This window comes from Gekko japonicus, unplaced genomic scaffold (assembly GCF_001447785.1).
Source record: "Gekko japonicus isolate JY-2015 unplaced genomic scaffold, Gekko_japonicus_V1.1 scaffold2059, whole genome shotgun sequence".
NCBI lineage: Eukaryota > Metazoa > Chordata > Lepidosauria > Squamata > Gekkonidae > Gekko > Gekko japonicus.
The window spans coordinates 68,238-86,930 of NW_015164253.1; the positions used below are offsets into that span (position 1 = coordinate 68,238).

The following is an 18,693-nucleotide window of genomic DNA, read 5'->3' on the forward strand; positions in this document are numbered from 1 at the left end:
CATCAAGCCTGGGTTGAAGGCGCTGCACTGGCTGCCTATAGCATACCGAGTCCGCTTTAAAGTGCTGGTACTTACCTATAAAGCCCTATATGGCCTGGGTCCGACCTACCTGAGGGACCGCCTTTCCCCGTACATACCCCCAAGAGCACTTCGGTCGGAGACCCAGAGCCGATTAGTGGTTCCGGGTCCCCGAGAGGTAAAGTTGGCCGTGACAAGGGCCAGATCCTTTTCAGTGGCGGCCCCTGCCTGGTGGAACGAGCTCCCGGATGAGATCAGGGCCCTGCGGGACCTTATGCAGTTCCGCAGGGCCTGCAAGACGGAGCTCTTCCACCAGGCTTATATGTAGGGGCCGCCACTACTGCCACCACCACCAACGGTGGTAGTTACCAGCAGGGTCTGGAAAGCCCCGAATAATCTGGAGGTATAAGATCTCCCTGGCAATAAGAACAATGGACGGGTTCGGACTTTCTAGTAGACAGCGATACCCCAAACTAAGGGCTGTTGGAAGTTATCATAAGAACAACTAAGACCATCTTGCCAAATTGAAGCACTTTATTACTGTTATTGTTGAATTGCACTGTTGTTATAAAAGTTATGGTTTTATTGGTTTTATGAATGGGCTATGCCCCTTGTAAGCCGCCCTGAGCCCGCTTGCGGGGTAGGGCGGGGTAGAAATACTTATAAATAAATAAAATAAATAAATAAATAAACAATCAGTATCCATTTTTGAAAGTGCTGGAAACAATTAAAGTGCAGAGCAAAGATTCCTAACACTACTTAAGTGATAGTCCTGGTGGTACTCTCAAATCGGCTCAATTTGATCGAGTAATTTATGCGGCGAGATAGACTGAAGGTGGTAAAACCAGGGCACAGAGTCACTCCTCGGTATTTAATGTGGCTCCTAATCGAAAACCGGGTGGAAGAGCTCCGTCTTACAGGTCCTGTGGAACTGTAAAAGGTCCCGCAGGGCCCTGATCTCCTCCAGGAGCTCATTCCACCAGTATGGAGCCGCCACCGAGAAGGCCCGGGCCCTGGTTATCGCCAGTCTAGCATTTTAGGGGCGTGGGAGGGCCAGCCAGTTTGGGGGCCCTGAGTGCAGTGCTCTCTGGGGAACATACTATTTTTTATTTACTATTTTTTATTTATTTGCTGAACTGGCCAAAGATCACCCACCGATCTTCCATGACAGAGTGAGGGGTCAGAGCTGAGTTTCCCAGATTCTAGTATGACACTTCAATTACTACACCAGGTTGGCTCTCTTTGTTCTCTGACAAAGGAACTTCAAAAGAAGAATCCAATATAGAATTGCTGAAATGGAATTCATTAACAAGTTCAAGACCTGAGAAGTAGACTTTATGTCAATGCTACTTTCCCTGTCTAACAATATTGGGGTGACTGCCACTTACCCTGAGTGAACTGATTACTCTTTGGATTGGTTGTTATTTTAAACTGGTATCTCTTGGTAACATCTGCCCCCCCCCCCCATCTCGGCATGCCTTTCTGGGATGTATACACATCTGATAAAACAACCTCTCTCGTGAAAGATTATGGCTGGAATAAATTTTGTCAGTGTTTTAAGGTGCCACTGGACTGATTTTTTATTTCGCCTATGAAAAATACAGCAGATTTTAAATGGTGTGTTTGGTCTCTATTTGCATAAAGAAGTCTTAACCTTTATTTCTTCAGAAAGGTTTATTGGCTGGAATGTTCTAACGAATCATCCAGGGGAGGATAACGTTTCTTAAAATTAATTCTGCTATTATAAATGGCAAAAACATATTTTAGGAATATTTAGGAAAATGTACAGAAATCTGCAAAAAGCACTAAATGTAAATTTTAGGAAACAAGAACAATTGCTACACACACTAACAGATCGACGGAGGCTCCTCCTCTTGAAAAACATCAGCTGCCCCAAAAATAAAGCCCTTGGTTACAGATGCTCTCCAACTGCACCAGTCTTTAAAAGGAAGCAATATACGCTTTTAGATCCTGCATGGTTCCAATCCAGCAAAAGACAGCAGATAAGCAATTTAAAATTCACTTTGTGTCCTAGTTAAGTAATTGGTTTAGCCTGCAAGCTAATTTGGGCTGAGTCACACCATCTCATAGGGTTGGATGGATCCAAAGCTCCACCAACAGATTAAGGACAGCTAAGTGGGACTATTCCACCACACGTTTCCTGGGCATCGCACTGGTCCTGGGGGTAAAATGGATACCTGCAGAAGATAAACCAGCAAAAACTGCTTTCCCCTCCTCTACCAATGGAAGTGCTGTTCTAGCTGGGGGGGGGGGGAAATGTCTCTTTTGGATCTAACTCATGATTGCCAACTGGGATCCAGTACCAAACGGATGCTTAACCCATGAGAACAGCTGCTTGTTCGAGGAATGGCTGACAATCACCATGGGCAACGAGCTACCCACTCTAATCAGCATCCCAGCAGCAACCAAACCATCAAGTAAGAGACTAAATCAGCACTCAGAAGAGGCGAGACCTTATTCCCCAGAAGCTACCTAGCAGCAAGCGCGTCCTGCTCATCCTCTTAACCATCCCGGACTGAATCTCTCTCCCCCCACATTCACCTGCTTCCCATCCTTTGAAGGAGTACGTGCACCTCACCTGCAAAGACCATTGGCTTCGCTGACTGAAACCCAGGCAACGGCTCCACAGGTTGGTTATGGAAGTAGAGAGTGTCTCCTATTTGGGCTTCTGTGATCTCTCTCATTCCAGCAATCAGATAGCCCACCTGGCCCGCATACCTAAATGAAATTGGCATCACGTGGAACTATGTAGAATACGAAGAAAAGCAATTCTCTCTCCCCTTAATTAGGCGTCTCATCACACGAATCTCTTGTGTCAGGCCTACCGTTCTAGTGCCTTGGCCCCTTTGCTCACTGAACTGGTTTGTTAATGAAATTGCTACTTTCCCTCCCAGATAAGTCAAAGAAAAGCATAATAAAACTGGCTGAAACCTTTCTGATAACAGGCAGGGACTCAAAGCACTAACGCAATATGAGGCACAGTAGCACAACTCAAGTGCGATTACGCATTTCTACACACTGGGCTTAGCTCTACTCTGTTTGACCTTTGTGTCAAAGGAAAAGCATCATCTGAAGGGAAAGCTGTTGCAGATTTTAACTCTGAACAATTGTTTAGGATGTTTTGACACAGTACGCCTGAGAGTTTGCTTGTAGATGGTTGTGTCAACCTGCAGACATGCATTTTTTCCCCACTGTTCTAGCTAACTTAACAGTTTTTAGCTTGAGAAGAATAACTTAACGAGTCAATGGCTTTAAACCCAGAATAAAACTGAACAGAGTTTACCGCAGTTATTCTTTGGGATGCTCAGAGGTGTTTAAAATCACACCATTCAAAAAAAGTGAATTAGATGGTTTAATAATGTCATGTGAGGCTTGCCTAATTGTGGCCCCAGTCACACAGGCCGGATATCATGGGGGGGGGGGGGGCTAATTGCCCCGGCGCAGTTTGATGCGCGATTACGCGATCAGACGCGCCAGCGGCACACCACAGGTCCTTCCCTTGGCACCGGCGGGTAAACAAGGGACCGGAGGAGAATGCTGCGCACCAGCGCAATCACACCACAGGCGTCTGGAGGCAGCCCGTGGCATAGTACCTTGGAGGCAGAGGTCATTTCGGGGGGGGGGATCGCGGGGAATCGCAGTTCCCCCGGGTGAGGTACGGGGGCGGGGCACATGACAAAGCCCCGTCCCCTGCTTCCGGCCGCCCCGCTTCCGGCCCTCATTCAGCCAGGAGGAGGCAGGAGAAGAGGGAGGGTAAGTTGCTTCCTCCCTGCCTCTCCCCACCCCTGCCTGCCTGGGGCCAGGGAGGGCCTTCGCGGGGCTTCCTTGCACTTCCGTCGGCCTTGCAGGTCCACCGTCAGGCCCCTCATGGGGCTCGGCAGTGGAGCTGCAAGGCCGGCGGTGGCGGCCGGGACCGTTGGGGGCAGGGTGTGTGGCCTTATGACACACTTCCGGTGATGTCAGGGGGTGTAGCCTTATGACACACTTCCGGTGATGTCAGGGGTGTAGCATATGCTAATGAGGTATGCTAATGAGTTCCCCTAGCTCTTTTTCTACGAAACGACCCCTGCTTGGAGGTACTAGTTTTTTAAGGCGCATTGTCGGCGGTAAGCCACGGGTGCGCTCCACTTCCCAGATGTTGGGGTGTGATCACGCCCGGATAATCCACCCACCGTCCGTGCCTCTCCCACGGCAACTTTGCCGTGTGACCGGGGCCCGTGTCTACGTAAGTCACACCCTAAGATTCCCTTTGTTGGCTCTGACTCTCAAACACTCATGCCCCCCCAAATATTGATGGTCTCTAAGGGGCTACTGGACGCAAGCCTGACCCCTCTACGGCAGACCACCATGGCTCCCCCCCCCCAAAACTGTTTTCTGTATCGTTGTGATTCTTGTTTATTTAATCTGTCCGAGAATAATTAGAATGATTTTAAATAAAGTTTTTAAAAGACAACACTGAGCAATCACTGGCCGGGGATACAAGGTTTTCAACAAGACCTGGAATAAACAAACTTCTGACCTCTCTTCAGCCAGAAGACTGGTACCCTTGCTGAACGGTCACTGAAGAGACTGATCACTCTTCATGCAGACTTGTGGCTTAGTGGTTAATGTGTTGCTTCAGAACAGCCAAAGAGAATTTTGTCTTCCCGTGCCTGTTTAAAGTGGGACTGCCATGTCTCCCCCCCCCCGGCCACCTGAAGGGGATGGGGGGGGCAGGGGGACCAGATCCAGGATGGGAAACTCCTGGAGATTTGGGGGTGGACCCTGGGGAGGGCAGGGACCTCAGTGGGCTACAATGCCATAGAGTCCAGCCTTCAAAGCATCCATTTTCTCCGGGGGAACTGACCTCTGTAGTCTGGAGATGAGCTCTAATTCTGGGAGATCCCCAGGTCCCACCTGGAGGCTGGCATCCCTCATCCTCCCCCACCCACCCATGGATGGGAGTCACTCTGTAACAAAGCAGCTTTGCTGAACCACGGCCACAGCAGATGAGCCACTTTGGACAAGACTCCGGAGTGGTGACATATCAATTTCCTTAAAAAAAATAATTAAGGAATCCAGACATCTGCAGGGGCCCCAAACAGCCCTTTTCTTTTTTTGAAAAAGGGGAAAAAAATTAACCTTACAATTTGTGTGTCGGTTGCTCGCTGGGTGTCAGAATTCCTACTTCATTCACTTCGTAAGTCTTTTTCGTGTAAGCGGACGCTATCTTATGGCCCTTGCGGACCTCCCCGCCAAACAGCGCTATGTTAGCGATGACCCCTCGGTAATGATCAAAGGTGGAATCGAACACCAGAGCCTTCAGCGGGTCACGAGTGCTAACAGTGGGCCTGTTAGGATTGAAGAAAACAAACCACAACTGTGGGAATTGCAAAGCAAAGCAAAATCTCAGCGTTGTCTATTCAGTGCCAGATGCATATTCTCAAAGGGCTCACATTGATTTTTTAAAAAATTATTAAAATAAACAAATTACGGATATATACAAAAAACACACAATGTCCATAAGACACATTGCCAATCCAAACCCCCTTTCGTCCTGCCTCCATGGACACAGAAAACCTTTCACCAACAACTGACAATTTTTATACTATTTCCAATTATACAATTGCCAGTTCCATTCTTTGTATCGCTCTTGACCATAAAAGGTCTACTCTATGTGTCTCTCTATTTTTCTGATAAGCGGTTAATCTCACTACAGTATAGATCTCCTTTATTTTCAACAACCAGTCTTGTAGTTTGGAGATAGTTTTTGTTTCCATTGCCTAGCAAAAAAACCAGCCTGGCAGCAGTAATCATATGTAAGGCAACCATTCGCTGATCTCTGGGGATATCAAGTAGGTAATTCAGCAGCAGTGTCTCTGGTTTAGAGGGGATTTGTTTTTCCAACCCAACTGATATAATGTTCTCTGTTCTCCACTTGTTTCCAATAACTGGAGGCACATTTGCACGCCCACCCCATGTGAAAGAAATCTGCCTTGTCTTCTTTACAAAGAACTCACATTTCTAGAGATCACATTACTAGACCAAAATGTAAAGTTCACATGTACAGGTTGTAGAAGACTGTGAAACTGAGAGCCAGTGTGGCGTAGTGATTAGAGTCTGGGACTAGGAACAGGAAGGCCCACATTGAAATCCCCACTCAACCACAAAGCTCTCAGGGTGATCTTGGGCCAGTCATACTCTGTCAGCCTAACCTATCTTACAGGGTTGTTGTGAGGTTAAAATGGGGAGGGAGAATTCTGTATGATGCCCTGAACGCCTTGGAAGGAGGGCAGGATAAAAATGTGGTTGAATGACTAAGCTTCTCCACACACTGATTTTTAATCCCATTTAGGTTACCCCCCAAAAAATAATGCTTCATAAATTAAGGATATTCTTTATAGACTTCAGGTGGCAACACGTAACCAGCCTGAAGTAGAAAACTGGACAGGAAGCGAGCTGTTTCCCAAGAGTATAAAATATCCAAGAAAACAAAACTTACGGGGGGATCCTTTCAATAACCGCCTGAAGTATCCTTTCAACGTTTGTTCCGAGTTTAGCAGAAATCTTAAAAAACAAAAAGTGAACAATTGAAGTCGACATCGTTTTGAGAGAACGTTAGTGAAATACAAAGGCGGCATTTATATATTTTGATTCAGTTAAGGCAGCTCTCTGAAGAAGTGAGCAATGACTCACGAAAGCTCCTGCCCTGCCAAAAGTTTTGTTAGCCTTTAAGGAGCTACTGGACTCTTCCTCTTTTCTAAGGCATATTTGAAAAATCTTTGTATGAATACTAAATTGAACAGGTTATGCCGCATCAATCAGGATTACAGATGGCAAGAAAGAATGGGATATTATTAGTAAAAGAAGAGTCTATTGCAAATGTTTTTAACCGTCTTTCTTGCACTAAACAAAAAACAGGATTTCTTCCAAACTCCTTGCCAAATCAGAGACAATACGCACTGCAAAGACAGTACAGAATAGTGTGCATTGAAGTTCACATAATATTTAAGCACATGTAGAATAAATACTGGCTTCCATGCACGTATCCAAGCATGCTACTTTATGCAAGAATCCCGGTATGTATATTATCTGGGTGGATTAGCAATGCACTCAGCTTTCTTAGAGAAAGATGCTCAGACTCAGTCCCCTGACGATCAAGTCACTGGTGCTGCCGAAGACAGTCATACCAACCACTTGTTAGGGGATCTGCAAACCAATGCAATCTAGCAAACGTCAGCCTCAAATGCTCGTATCTCCGTATCTCTAGCAATACACTCTGAATGCAGAAATCTCTCGTGCATAGAACAGATCAACCTTGCTCAATTAGGACACGAAACTAAGAACATATGGGAAGGATCCCTGCAGTTTTTCTGCAGACACATGAGGGAGGAGGGGCTCCTTCAGATCACTCAAAAGGCTGCACTGGGGATCATGTGACTTATGCAGACAAACAGACATGCACAGAACAGGGTTGCAAGAAATTGGGGGGGGGGACAAGCAAGATCATCCCTCTACCATCTTTTCTGCCCCAGTGGAAAACCTGGTAGAACCTTACCCCCTTTTTTATTATAAATACAGCTTATAAAATTTTCATATAGAACAGCCTTCTCTTCCAATTCTATGAGGAAGGAAGGAAGGAAGGAAGGAAGGAAGGAAGGAAGGAAGGAAGGAAGGAAGGAAGGAAGGAAGGAAGGAAATCTTACCCTGATACACTCTTCCTTGGGGATATCAAATATCTTTTCAATTTGTTTTTCAACCCTCTCAGGATCGGCATTCTTTAGATCAATCTGCAAAACAATCTTCTTGTTACATCAGTTTGAGTACCAGGACAACATACATAAGGAAGTGAGTTTCAAAACTGCCACCAAAATGACAGGCTAGCCACGCACACACTAATGATTTGGAAAACGTGTTACATATAGGTTTCCCTCCCAGCTTTTCTTAGCAATTTGGAAAATGTCCCTAATCTTTGTAAGTAAGCCAAACTCAACTCTGCAGCCAAGGAACAGGACATTTATTTTCCTGTTTCCTGTTCCTAATGCTTATTAGCCAAAAAGGCCATCCACTGACTTTAAGAGAAGTTTTTCTCCCTTATCTATGTAAGCGATTAAGAGCTGCTGGTTTTAAGTACCATCCTGCCATTTCTGCTGTCGGAAGGACATCACAGCATGCCAATGTAAAGATTCTTCTATATTTATATATTAGGAAATAAAAACGTTTAGAAAGAGTAAAAAGGTGAGGAAAGGACAAACCAATATACAACAGGGAGCATTTTCTATTTGTGTCTCTCAGTAGTAACTTCTAGTCAAAACTACTAAACTTCTTGTTTACCAACTGAATAATCTTGGCTGTTTATTTAGGTATTTCTTCACCAAGCGAAAACTCAAGCCTCAGACATGAGACCCAGGCTTCCTGAGGTTAGACTCTGTTGAAGATGCACTAGGATTCTGTACTTGAGAGCTTATTTATACCATATGAAGTATCATAAGCATTACCTTATTTATAACAGGAATTATTGATAGTTGCGCCTCGAAAGCAAGATAAAAATTTGCCACTGTTTGAGCCTGAATGCCCTAGAAAAACATCAAATATTAAATATCTTGAGCTTCTGGCATATTTTTCAAAATACAGTTCCAGGGAAAAGGAAATAGAGAACAAAAAGAACCTTGTCGATATAACATACGAGAACTCCTATACAGCATGGAAATGCTTAACATCTACAAATTAAGTTAGAAGAAAAAGAAGAAGAAATTGGATTTGTACCCCGCCCTTCACTACCCCAAAGGAGTCTCAGAGTGGCTCACAATCTCCTTTCCCTTCCCCTCCCCACAACAGACACCCTGTAAAGTAGGTGGGGCTGAGAGAGCTCTCTTGAGAACTGCTTGTGAGAGAACAGCTCTGAGAGAACTTGTGACTGACCCAAGGTCACCCAGCTGGCTGCACGTGGAGGAGTGGGGAATCAAACCCGGTTTTCCCAGATTAGAGTCCACACTCTTAACCACTACACCAAACTGGCTCTCATAAAATGACACCGGTGGGGAAGAACTGTGCTATGTGGCATTAATGGCAAATCACAAAAACTAGACTGCAGCTGACCAGAAGACAGGTACATAGCATTTCACAGTTATAATATGAGCACAAGTGGAGGATGAGAAAGAAGTATCATTTTCCCCAGCAAAAAAAAATCAGTTCTGGCAAACTGCAACTGCCCTCAACCAGTGCCACCTTGAGCAACGATATTGGACTCCTATATGTTAGGTAAACTTGCTCGAAAGCCAGTCAAATCCGACTCTAGGGTTGCAGTGCTCATCTCCGTTTCAAAGCTGAAGAGCCAGCGCTGTCCGAAGACGTTTCCGTGGTCATGTGGCTGGCATGACTAAACACCAAGGCGCACGGAATGCTGTTACCTTCCCACCGAAGTGGTACCTATTTATCTACTTGCAATTTCTTGCTTTCGAACTGCTAGGTTGGCAGAAGCTGGAACTAGAGACGGGAGCTCACTCCGTCAAGTGGCACCCGGGTTTCGAACTGCTGAACTACTGACCTTCCACAGCCTGCAGTTCAGCGTCTTAACCACTTGAGCCACCACAGCTGATGTTAACTGAGCTACTATTGTGTACACAATGATCTGAAAAAGCCTATGCATTTTAGGTACATTTCTTAGCGCTGTAATAGTCTTCATTTTTATTCATCAGCAGTCTGAATGCAACACACTGCACAGCAAACATAAGTTCTGATTCAGAGGCACCAGAGTTTAATGACACACTTTGCAGCCATTTTAGATCTCAGTACCTTACAGTGTGTGATTGTGAGCAGCTCCCAGCAAAGTCACATTCCTGTAAATTCTCAGTGGACTAACAGTGCAATCCCATGCACAGTAACTCCATTCTAACATAATTTGACACCAGTGGATCTAAATTGCAGTAGCTCTGCACAGGACTGCACTGCTAAGTACCTAAAATTCTGCTAGATGTACCAGGTTGTATCCTACAACTACCTGCTCCTTTGTTTTCCTTTGATGAAAAAAGGCTCCCTCCAATGGAGAAACGCTTATTTCTGACTTGGCAGCTGCAGTATCCGACCCTATGTCTGGCGGAACAAGGCCAGCCTCTCAGAGACCATAATCTCATAAATGTTTGATTCATAATGAAATGCCTGCAGCACACACCAAACTGAACCTTCTTCTCTAACTTCAGATTGACAAGTATCCAGACTGACAAGTCCATCTTGTCCTGAGCCCGTCATCCCTTCCTGCGCTAGCAAAAGGAAAGCTCCCCGTTGCTCTAAGGACAAAACCCATAAATGATACCCCTTCTTCCATGTACACAAAGCTGAAAATGGAAACTACCGAAGAAGCCTACCTCGTTTGCATCCACAACAAGCAAGACACCTTGGCAAGCAGACAACGATCGTGACACTTCGTAGCTAAAATCTACGTGGCCCTGTGCACATTTTAAACAAAAAAAACACCAAACTTGTCATGCACTAATTTCAAGAGCATGGTTTAACACAGTGATCTCCCACGCCGAACCCACCAGGTGTCGTCTCTTTAGTGAAGCACTCTTTCCCCAAAGCAAAAAGCCAGTCCCAGTTTTCTCCAGCATCAATGGAGCAGGAAGCATTTCAGACAAACCCAGGAGGCATCACCTTTGTGCCTGTAAGGAGCACCCATTCAGGGCCAGGTGGACGCTTGGATTGTACTCCCTCAACACTGTGCAATTGGCCGCAGCATCCCATGGCAGCCATTTTGTGGTGGCGTCCCTAGAGATGTGAAGGCCCGGGAAAAAAACAGAAAAATTCAGAAAAAAACAGTTTTTTTCCCGTTTTTTTCCTGAAGCCTTTTTTGTTTTTTTCCAGAAAATTAGAAATGTTGAAAAAAGAAAAGAAAAGAAATTGATTATGGAACATTTTATTTTAACATGATGAATAAAATATTTTAAGACAAGGTGTTCAAATATTTTTCAAATCATTTCTTATATATATATGGTATCAGATTGATCTAATTTCTGTGCACTGAGGACAAGCAAGTCGTAGGTTACAAACTGAACTCTCCAATGCAAGAACAAGATGCCTTTCTTCCTTTAGGAGGTGCGATTGTCAGAAGAAAATTAAAAGGTTTCAGTTTTGTTTTTGCATGTGGGTGGGTATTCTGTTTGTAATAATTGTTTGGATATACTATATTTTAAATATGCTAGTTGTGATAATTTCATGCCAAGTAAAAATGTCCATAGTCATATTTTATGTTCCTAAAGTAACAGAATGACTTTCAATCTAGAAAAGACAAAAAAAATTGCTAATGTAGCATTTTTTTTCAATTTTTCCAAAAATTTCCGTTTCCCCCACAAAAAAAACAGGAAAAAAAGCGGGGGGTTTTCCGAGCTTCAAAATTTCCGGAAATTTTACATCTCTAGGCGTCCCCTCCCTGTTCTCAAAATCTCAAAAGGGCTCACAGGCTCAACGAGTCTGGGGACCTCTGGTTTAATGTGACAGCACCAAGCCCTGACCATTAGTTGGATGGTCATGGAGTATGAACTAAACCTCACACATGCATGATGACTGTCCACTGCTAATATACTGGAGCAGGGCACCTGGGCCTGAAAAGCAAATCAGACCTGGCAGGCTAGAGCCATTGCTCCCATTCAGTGGGGCAAGGATACCCGGCAGTCTCCTATTATTTAAGCAACACCGATGAGGAACTTACAGGCGTGTCAATGAGGTTTAAAAGGTAATTTGTTCCTTCCTGGTTATGAAAGAGCGAGGCAGTCTGAGCTTTGACAGTGATCCCTCTTTCCCGCTCCACTTGCAACTTATCCAGCACTTGTTTATTATCAGCAGTTTTGGCAATTGTTCCTGGAGAGCAGAATGTATTTCAGCAACAAATATAACACTGTTAAGTGAGAAGACTTGAGAGAGAGATTTGGAAAATACACAGGGCTTTTTTTCTGGGGGAACTAGCCGGGAAAAGAGTTCTGGAACCTCTTTGACAAAATTCTTTTTAAAAAGGGTTGAAAGTCCATGAGTTTTCAGTATACAGATTGAAAACTTCATTTCCCTCTTGAGAATTCCAGCACCTCTTTTTCCAAAAAAAAAAAGCCTTGAAAATACATAAAAACCAGATGCAAAGGCATACTACTTTGCCCTTACGGTTATAGAAATGCACATTTTCTAAATATATCAAGACAACTATGATATAACAGCAAGGTTCTGAAGCTCAGCATGGCAGCCCATCGAAATCAAGGAAGACTCATCTGAAGGTTCTTGGGAGTCATTTATAACGATTATCTCCAACACAGATTAATCTTGCAGTCATGGAAGAGAGCAAGATTTCCCTCCACTAGCACCTTACATTCCAACAAGATTTCCAGGGAATAAGCTTTCACAAAAGTGAAACGGACGGATTGAGGGCGCATCAAAAAGCTTCCACCCTTGGAACTCTTGTTGGCCTTTAAGGTGCTACTGGCCTCAAATCTTGCTCTTCTACTGCAGAGCAACACAGCTACCCACCCGAAACTAGTCCTGACATTTCAGGACTAATTCCTGTTGACTCCTATGAATCCTGTTGACTCCATTCCTGTTGACTCCTATGAATCCTACTGACTGCACTAATGACAGAGACCTCAGCCTGTATCCATCCACGTGGTCCTCCCGATGGAATGGCTTTGCCATTTCTGAAAGAGCGGGTGGTGATTTCTCCAGACCCCCCCCCCCCACTTGGTACCCCATGCTGTCAAACCACCAGGAACAACATTTTGTGGATCCCAGTGGGCTGCAGTAAGAGGAGGAAAGGGGAAAGCCTAACTTTGCAAAGTCCACAGATGGCTGGAAGTGCGCGAGAAAGTTCTCCTCCAGCAAAAGAGGCCTGTTCTACCAATGGAAGGCTCTGCCATTAGCAGAATGGAATCACAGGACTCAGCCCCCGGGATGTGGAACGACAAGTTCTGCAGAATGGCACAGAGCAAACAAGCAATGTCCTGTCTAAATGTATAAATGGGCAGTCTCAAAAGCTAAATTTGGGTGTTCTCTCAGAACGGCTACCAAGAAGGACATATATAAACATGGGGGGGGGGGGGAGTTACAATCACCTACTACCTGATCCCTTCAAATTGAGATGCCAGGGATTGAACCTGCTACCTTCTGCAGCAAAGCAGTTACTCCGCCCCTGAACTAACACACTGCTCTGCCAAACACACTGGAATCTCTACAAGATGACAGTAATCCAAGTTCTATCTGTGCAGCTAATGACAAGGAAGCAAATTCACCAGCACAAAAACAAACACTTGTCACATCCAGCGACTCACTCCTGACAGGCAAACAGTAAGCGAAACAAAACATGCAAATGTTAAATTTGCTAAAGTTTGCATGACATATTCCGCCTTAGTTGGATTTTCAAAAATTTGAAAAGTATTTGGAAAATTTGAGAAGTATTGGGTGGGGGCGGGAAAACGAGAGATTTCCTGACTTTTCTTTGCAAATTTTTAATAAAGGAAAAGAAGCTGTGATTATTAGGATGCTGGGCTATATTTCCAAAAGCTAACTATAAATTTGAGTGGAGAAGAACCTTTGGTCTACAACTTAGCCCTAGCAGCACCTCAAGCCATTTAAATGGAATGGAAACGCTGAACTCTCCCATTTCTGTGTTTCTGAAAAATATCCACTTTGAATGCTGGTGTACAATTTTTGAAACTAAAAACAACTCCTTTAGCACAACAATAAACTAAATTTTCTGAGCACACGTTGCATTTTTAGTCTGTACAAACACTCAAATATTTGGGTCTCGACCTGGAAAGCCCAGGCCAGACCAATCTCATCAGATCACGGAAGCTGAGCAGGGCTAATTCTGGCAAGTACTTGGAAGGGAGACCTCCAAGGAATACCAGGGCCGGGACACAGAGACAGGTAATATCAAAAGCCACCTCTTTGAAAAGTCCAAGCCCCACTAGGGGTCACCAGAGGTCAACCATGACTTCCAGGCTCACAAGCACACACTCACTCAAATACACACACAAAAAAAACATAGGAAGGGAGAACAATGCTATAGGCATTTGGGGGCAGGAACGCACAGAAATGGAGTTCCGGCTGGCTCCTGAGTTGGCCACGCCCAGCAGGAGCTCATTAGCATAACAGGCCACACCCAACAGCAGAAATGCATTAGAATTGGCTACATTAGGGGTGTGTGGCCGAACATGCAAAGGAGTTCCTGCTACAAAAAAAGCCCTGGGTTTTGACAACAAACAAGGAAAACAGAATAAGAAGCAAATGGTGGGTGTGGCTGGATGACCACACTTCTGGTAACATGGGTGTGTGGCCTAATATGCTAATGAGCTGTGCTATCAGGGGTGTGGCCTATTATGCTAATGAGTTTCTGCTGTTGGGTATGGCCTATTATGCTAATGAGTTCCTGCTGGGCTTTTTCTACAAAAAAAGCCCTGGTTATAGGCCAGCTTAGGTTCCCATGGGGGGTGGGAAGAAGGGTATTAATATCTAAATACATTAAAAAACGTAAAGAACTCTGAGATAATATGAGTGCAAGTAAAGCACAGAGATGTGGAAAATAATATATCAAACTCATCTCACCTGTTATTTCCAGCAGCCTGTCTGCTAAAGTACTCTTGCCATGGTCCACATGTGCAATTATGCTGAAATTTCTAATATTCTCTGCAGGAAACTGGGACATATCCACAATATCCTAGAGCAAACACAGGGGAAAAAGAGATAAACAGTCATTAGCAACCTAAAGTGGAGGCCAAATCATCCCCAAAACATTAATGCTGCTTTGTAAACACATTCATGAGACACATAAACACAGTTTTATATTTACAGCTTCAAGATATTAAATATATATTTACATTGTTAAGTTGCACTTCTCCTGTTAACCAAAAGGGAGAGCTGGAACATCGTGTAAGTTCACTATTCCAACAGTATACGACTTACATTTGTGAACTGTTTAGGTGAATAGTTATGGGCACAAGCCGGATCATTTTTGGATCCAACTCTTAGCCTGCAGTGCTATGTATCAAATGTAAATGCAATTGAGAAGAACACATCCAGGATCAGACTGTACGTTTTATATCTTCTTTCTACAATACTTACAGCAAATCTTCCTGAAGTCTAAAGACCTTCTGTGCAAACAGGAGGTCTTTATTCTGAAGACTCTCTGCAACAAAAAGCCTCCCTCCACTGGAGGAAACCTTCCCATCTATCTTTGCAGTTTATCCTGCCCTTGCTCCAAGGCGCTCTGGACATTGTACATGATTCTCCCCTCTCAGTTTTGTCCTCTGTAAGGTTGGTTAGACTGAGAGAGGGTAACTGGCCCAAGGTCATCCAGTGAGCTTGAGTGGAGATTCGAACCCAAATCCTTGTCAGACATTATAACTACTCCACCCCACAGGCCAAGGACTCCTCACACAGTAAAAGGGATGCACTGGATGTAAACCTCTGTTAGCTGTGTTATACTGCACTAACACAAGCAAACAGAAAGGGAAGGTTCTATCCAATCCTAAGGCATCTTCAACTTAAAAACAAAGTCGAATGGTTACAAAGACCTCACCCAGCAGGAACTCCTTTGCATATTAGGTGACACACCCCTAATGTAGCCAATCCTCCAAGAGCTTACAGTAGCTCCTGTAAGAAGAGCTCTGTAAGCTCTTGGAGGATTTGCTACATTAGGGGTGTGTGGCCTAATATGCAAAGGAGTTCCTGCTACAAAAAGAGCCCTAGGATACAGGAATAGATAGACCAATGCCATTGTTTCAAAGGAAGCATACTTCTGAATAACCTGACAGACCCATGATCTGTTCCAGCAGGGCTTTTGTGTTTTTATTCAAGAGGGAAAACATACACATCTTAAGTCAACTTGGGGTGTTTGTTTGCTTTCCTTCTCCATTCTGTTCTGACCTAACAAAATAAGCTAACAAAATCTGTCAGTGTTATTTACAGGCTGCAAATGTGCAATCATTAGCAGCAATTCAACGGATACGTTTCAGGCTGCCGTACTTGAAATCAACAGGACTTCCAAATAAACACATAAAGCACTGAGATGCTACCGTGAATCTTTCATTCCTCCCACACAATGGAAAAATATGAGCCGAGAGAGAAGAAAAGCGCCAGACGGATTATAAACCATACAGAGACTGGGAAATAATAGCAGATAACCAGTTTCTTGATCTAATCTAATTCGAAATACAACCGAGTAAATCAAACCTATCAACTTGCTAAGGGAAATTTAGTTGAGCTACTAACAGTATCTGTTTTGTTTCTCAGCTACCTCACCAAAATGAAAAGCCATCTAGTCCAGCATCCCACTTTACCCAGCAGCCAAATCAGTTGCCCTGGAGGGCCAGCGAAGAGGGCACAGAGGCCAAGGCCTTCCCCCAGTGTTGCCTCCTAGCACTGGGTTTCAGGGGTGGGTGGGGGAGTGCTGTCTAGTCTCAGCTGACATACGATGGCCCCAGAGGCTTTTCAAGACAAGAGATGAACAGAGATGGTTGCCCATTGCCTGCCTCTGTGCAGTCACCCTGGACTTTCTTGGTGGTCTCCCATCCAGGGGTCATTTCCTGCAGGACCGCACAGGAGCAAAGCTCCAGCAGTAAAGAGCCCAGGGGGCGGGCACATGCAACAAGTCCCACCCCCTGCTCCCAGCGGCCCTAAGTCAGAGCAAGAAGCAGCCAGGTAAGTTGCAGAGCTCCCCCTGGCCCCCCAGTCCAAAACAGTCCCGTGGCACCTTTAAGACCAAGTTTTATTCAGGTACAAGCTCTCCCTCCTCTGCGAGGACAGATCTGCACGTTCCCCCCCCCCTTCTGTTTGTGATCAGCACAGATTCACTTGTTGTATTCTATCCCCACATTCCTCCCTTCCAGTGTTCCCTCTAAGGCTGTGGTCACCGGGGCTGACCCTGCTTAGGAGCCAAGATCTGATGAGATCAGGCTAGTGTGGGCCACTATGTGGAATTTTTTTTTTGTATTTTTGCATTTCTGTGCATGTGTGTGCCTAGAAGTCACGGCAACCTCTGGCAACTCCTACTGGAGCATGGATGACGTTCAGAGAAGTGGCTTGATAGCCTGCCTCTGCCTCCTGGCCCTGGTATTCTTTGGAGGTCTCCCATCCAAATACTTGCCAGGTTCAGCCCTGCTTAGCTTCCGAGATCTGATGAAACTGGGCTTGCCTGGGCTATCCAGGTCAGGTCTGAATGTGGATATGCTGATTGACCTATCCTCCACAAATCTCTCTAATCTCTTTTAAAAGCATCCAGGGTTGTGGCACTGGCACACATTCCTCTTACCTTGACAGCCTCAGAACCATATTGCCTGAGGAATGCAGGAAAAGGCACAGGCGGTTTCTCCGTCTGCCGAGAGAAATATGAACAAACCGCTGCGCGCCACGACCTCTTAAGCCTGACAAACAGACACCATGTCCTCTCTGTACGCACAAACATGACTGCAGGATGACCAGATGAATGACAGTTCAGGCCGTGGTGCGGCACGCAAAGCTTTCAGAATTGTGCAGAGATTCAGCCACAAGCTCAGCATAGTGAACACTCATTGCACAACCAGCCAAAGGAGTCCTTAACACAAACACATTTCCAAAAGATGGAGCAAAGCAGTTCCTTAGAAAGAAAGGTGCTGTTGACAAGTGCCAGAAAAGTCCAAGGGTCTCAGAATGCAAGTTTACACCTCTTTGCAGAAGTTACTGGTGGGCCTCATCCTGCAAAAAGAGAAAGCACGCACTTAATTTTCCCGAAATATACTTAACCTGTTCTCAACGTTCGTACTTCCTTCCCTGCTTCAGCCAAAAGGTGGTCTGTATTTTCGTAGGCAGGCATCGCTTCCTCCAAATCATAAGCAACCTGCCAGTTGTTGCAGCAAATAAAAGAGGACTCCAGTGGCACCTCTTAAAAAATTTATTGCGGCATGAGTTTTCATGAATCTGAGCTGATCTTGTCAGATGTACAGAGCATCCATCCCTTAGGCAGAAGCATTTATATTCAGAACTGCAGGCAACATAGAGGTAGTGATGGGGGAGATGGGCTGTGGCTTTGAGTATAAATACATCTGCCTAATGGATGAACATTCCCTGCTTCTGATGAAGTGAGGTCTGACTTACAAAAGAACATAATACCTGCTGTACCAGAACAGGAGTCCATCTGCTTCCTCCAGCATCCTCTTTCACACAGCGGTTGACCAGTTGCCCTGGGTAACAGAATATAATTGACAACGCCTTCCATGCCATTGCCTCCTAGCAGCATTATTCAGAGGTTTACTACCTGAGCTTGTGGAGGTTCCAATTAATCACCCTGGCTAGTAGCCATTAATGGGCCCGTCCTCCATTAATCTGTCTAAACCCCTCTAAAGTTATCTGTGCTCTTGGCCATCACTACATGTACTGGCAGCATATGCCACAAATTAATTTCATGCTGGGTAAAGAATAATAATAATTATCGTATGGTAGTGTGTGTAGAATAGCCAGGAGATCCAAAGATTGTCTGGCAGCCAGAAGTTCTAGTTCTTTTTTTTAGCATTATGCACCACTAGGTGGCGAGCTAGACTTGTTTTTAAGGCAAAAGAAGTTTCAGAGGTGGTATTCATTTCCTGTCACAGCCCTGCTATTCCTTGGAGGTCACCCTTCCAAATACTACCCAGGGCTGATCCTGGTTAGCTTCTCAGATCATTTTTTAAA

At 44.8% G+C, this 18,693-nt stretch overlaps 1 protein-coding gene across 1 annotated transcript in view; it reads right to left on the reverse strand.

Moving 5' to 3' along the window:
• Nucleotides 1-18,172, reverse strand: part of GUF1 (GUF1 homolog, GTPase) — a 30,878-nt gene extending 12,706 nt beyond the window's left edge. Inside the window, exons 1-10 of the mRNA XM_015408671.1 lie at nucleotides 18,136-18,172; nucleotides 17,300-17,721; nucleotides 14,596-14,707; nucleotides 11,723-11,871; nucleotides 10,383-10,463; nucleotides 8,517-8,594; nucleotides 7,725-7,808; nucleotides 6,521-6,585; nucleotides 5,166-5,369; nucleotides 2,618-2,757 (exon numbers count right to left, since the gene is read on the reverse strand). Coding sequence (XP_015264157.1) covers nucleotides 2,618-2,757; nucleotides 5,166-5,369; nucleotides 6,521-6,585; nucleotides 7,725-7,808; nucleotides 8,517-8,594; nucleotides 10,383-10,463; nucleotides 11,723-11,871; nucleotides 14,596-14,707; nucleotides 17,300-17,452 — 1,066 coding nt within the window. The 5' untranslated portion in view covers nucleotides 17,453-17,721; nucleotides 18,136-18,172. The remainder of the gene's footprint in view (nucleotides 1-2,617; nucleotides 2,758-5,165; nucleotides 5,370-6,520; nucleotides 6,586-7,724; nucleotides 7,809-8,516; nucleotides 8,595-10,382; nucleotides 10,464-11,722; nucleotides 11,872-14,595; nucleotides 14,708-17,299; nucleotides 17,722-18,135) is intronic.
• Nucleotides 18,173-18,693: the final 521 nt, after the last annotated feature.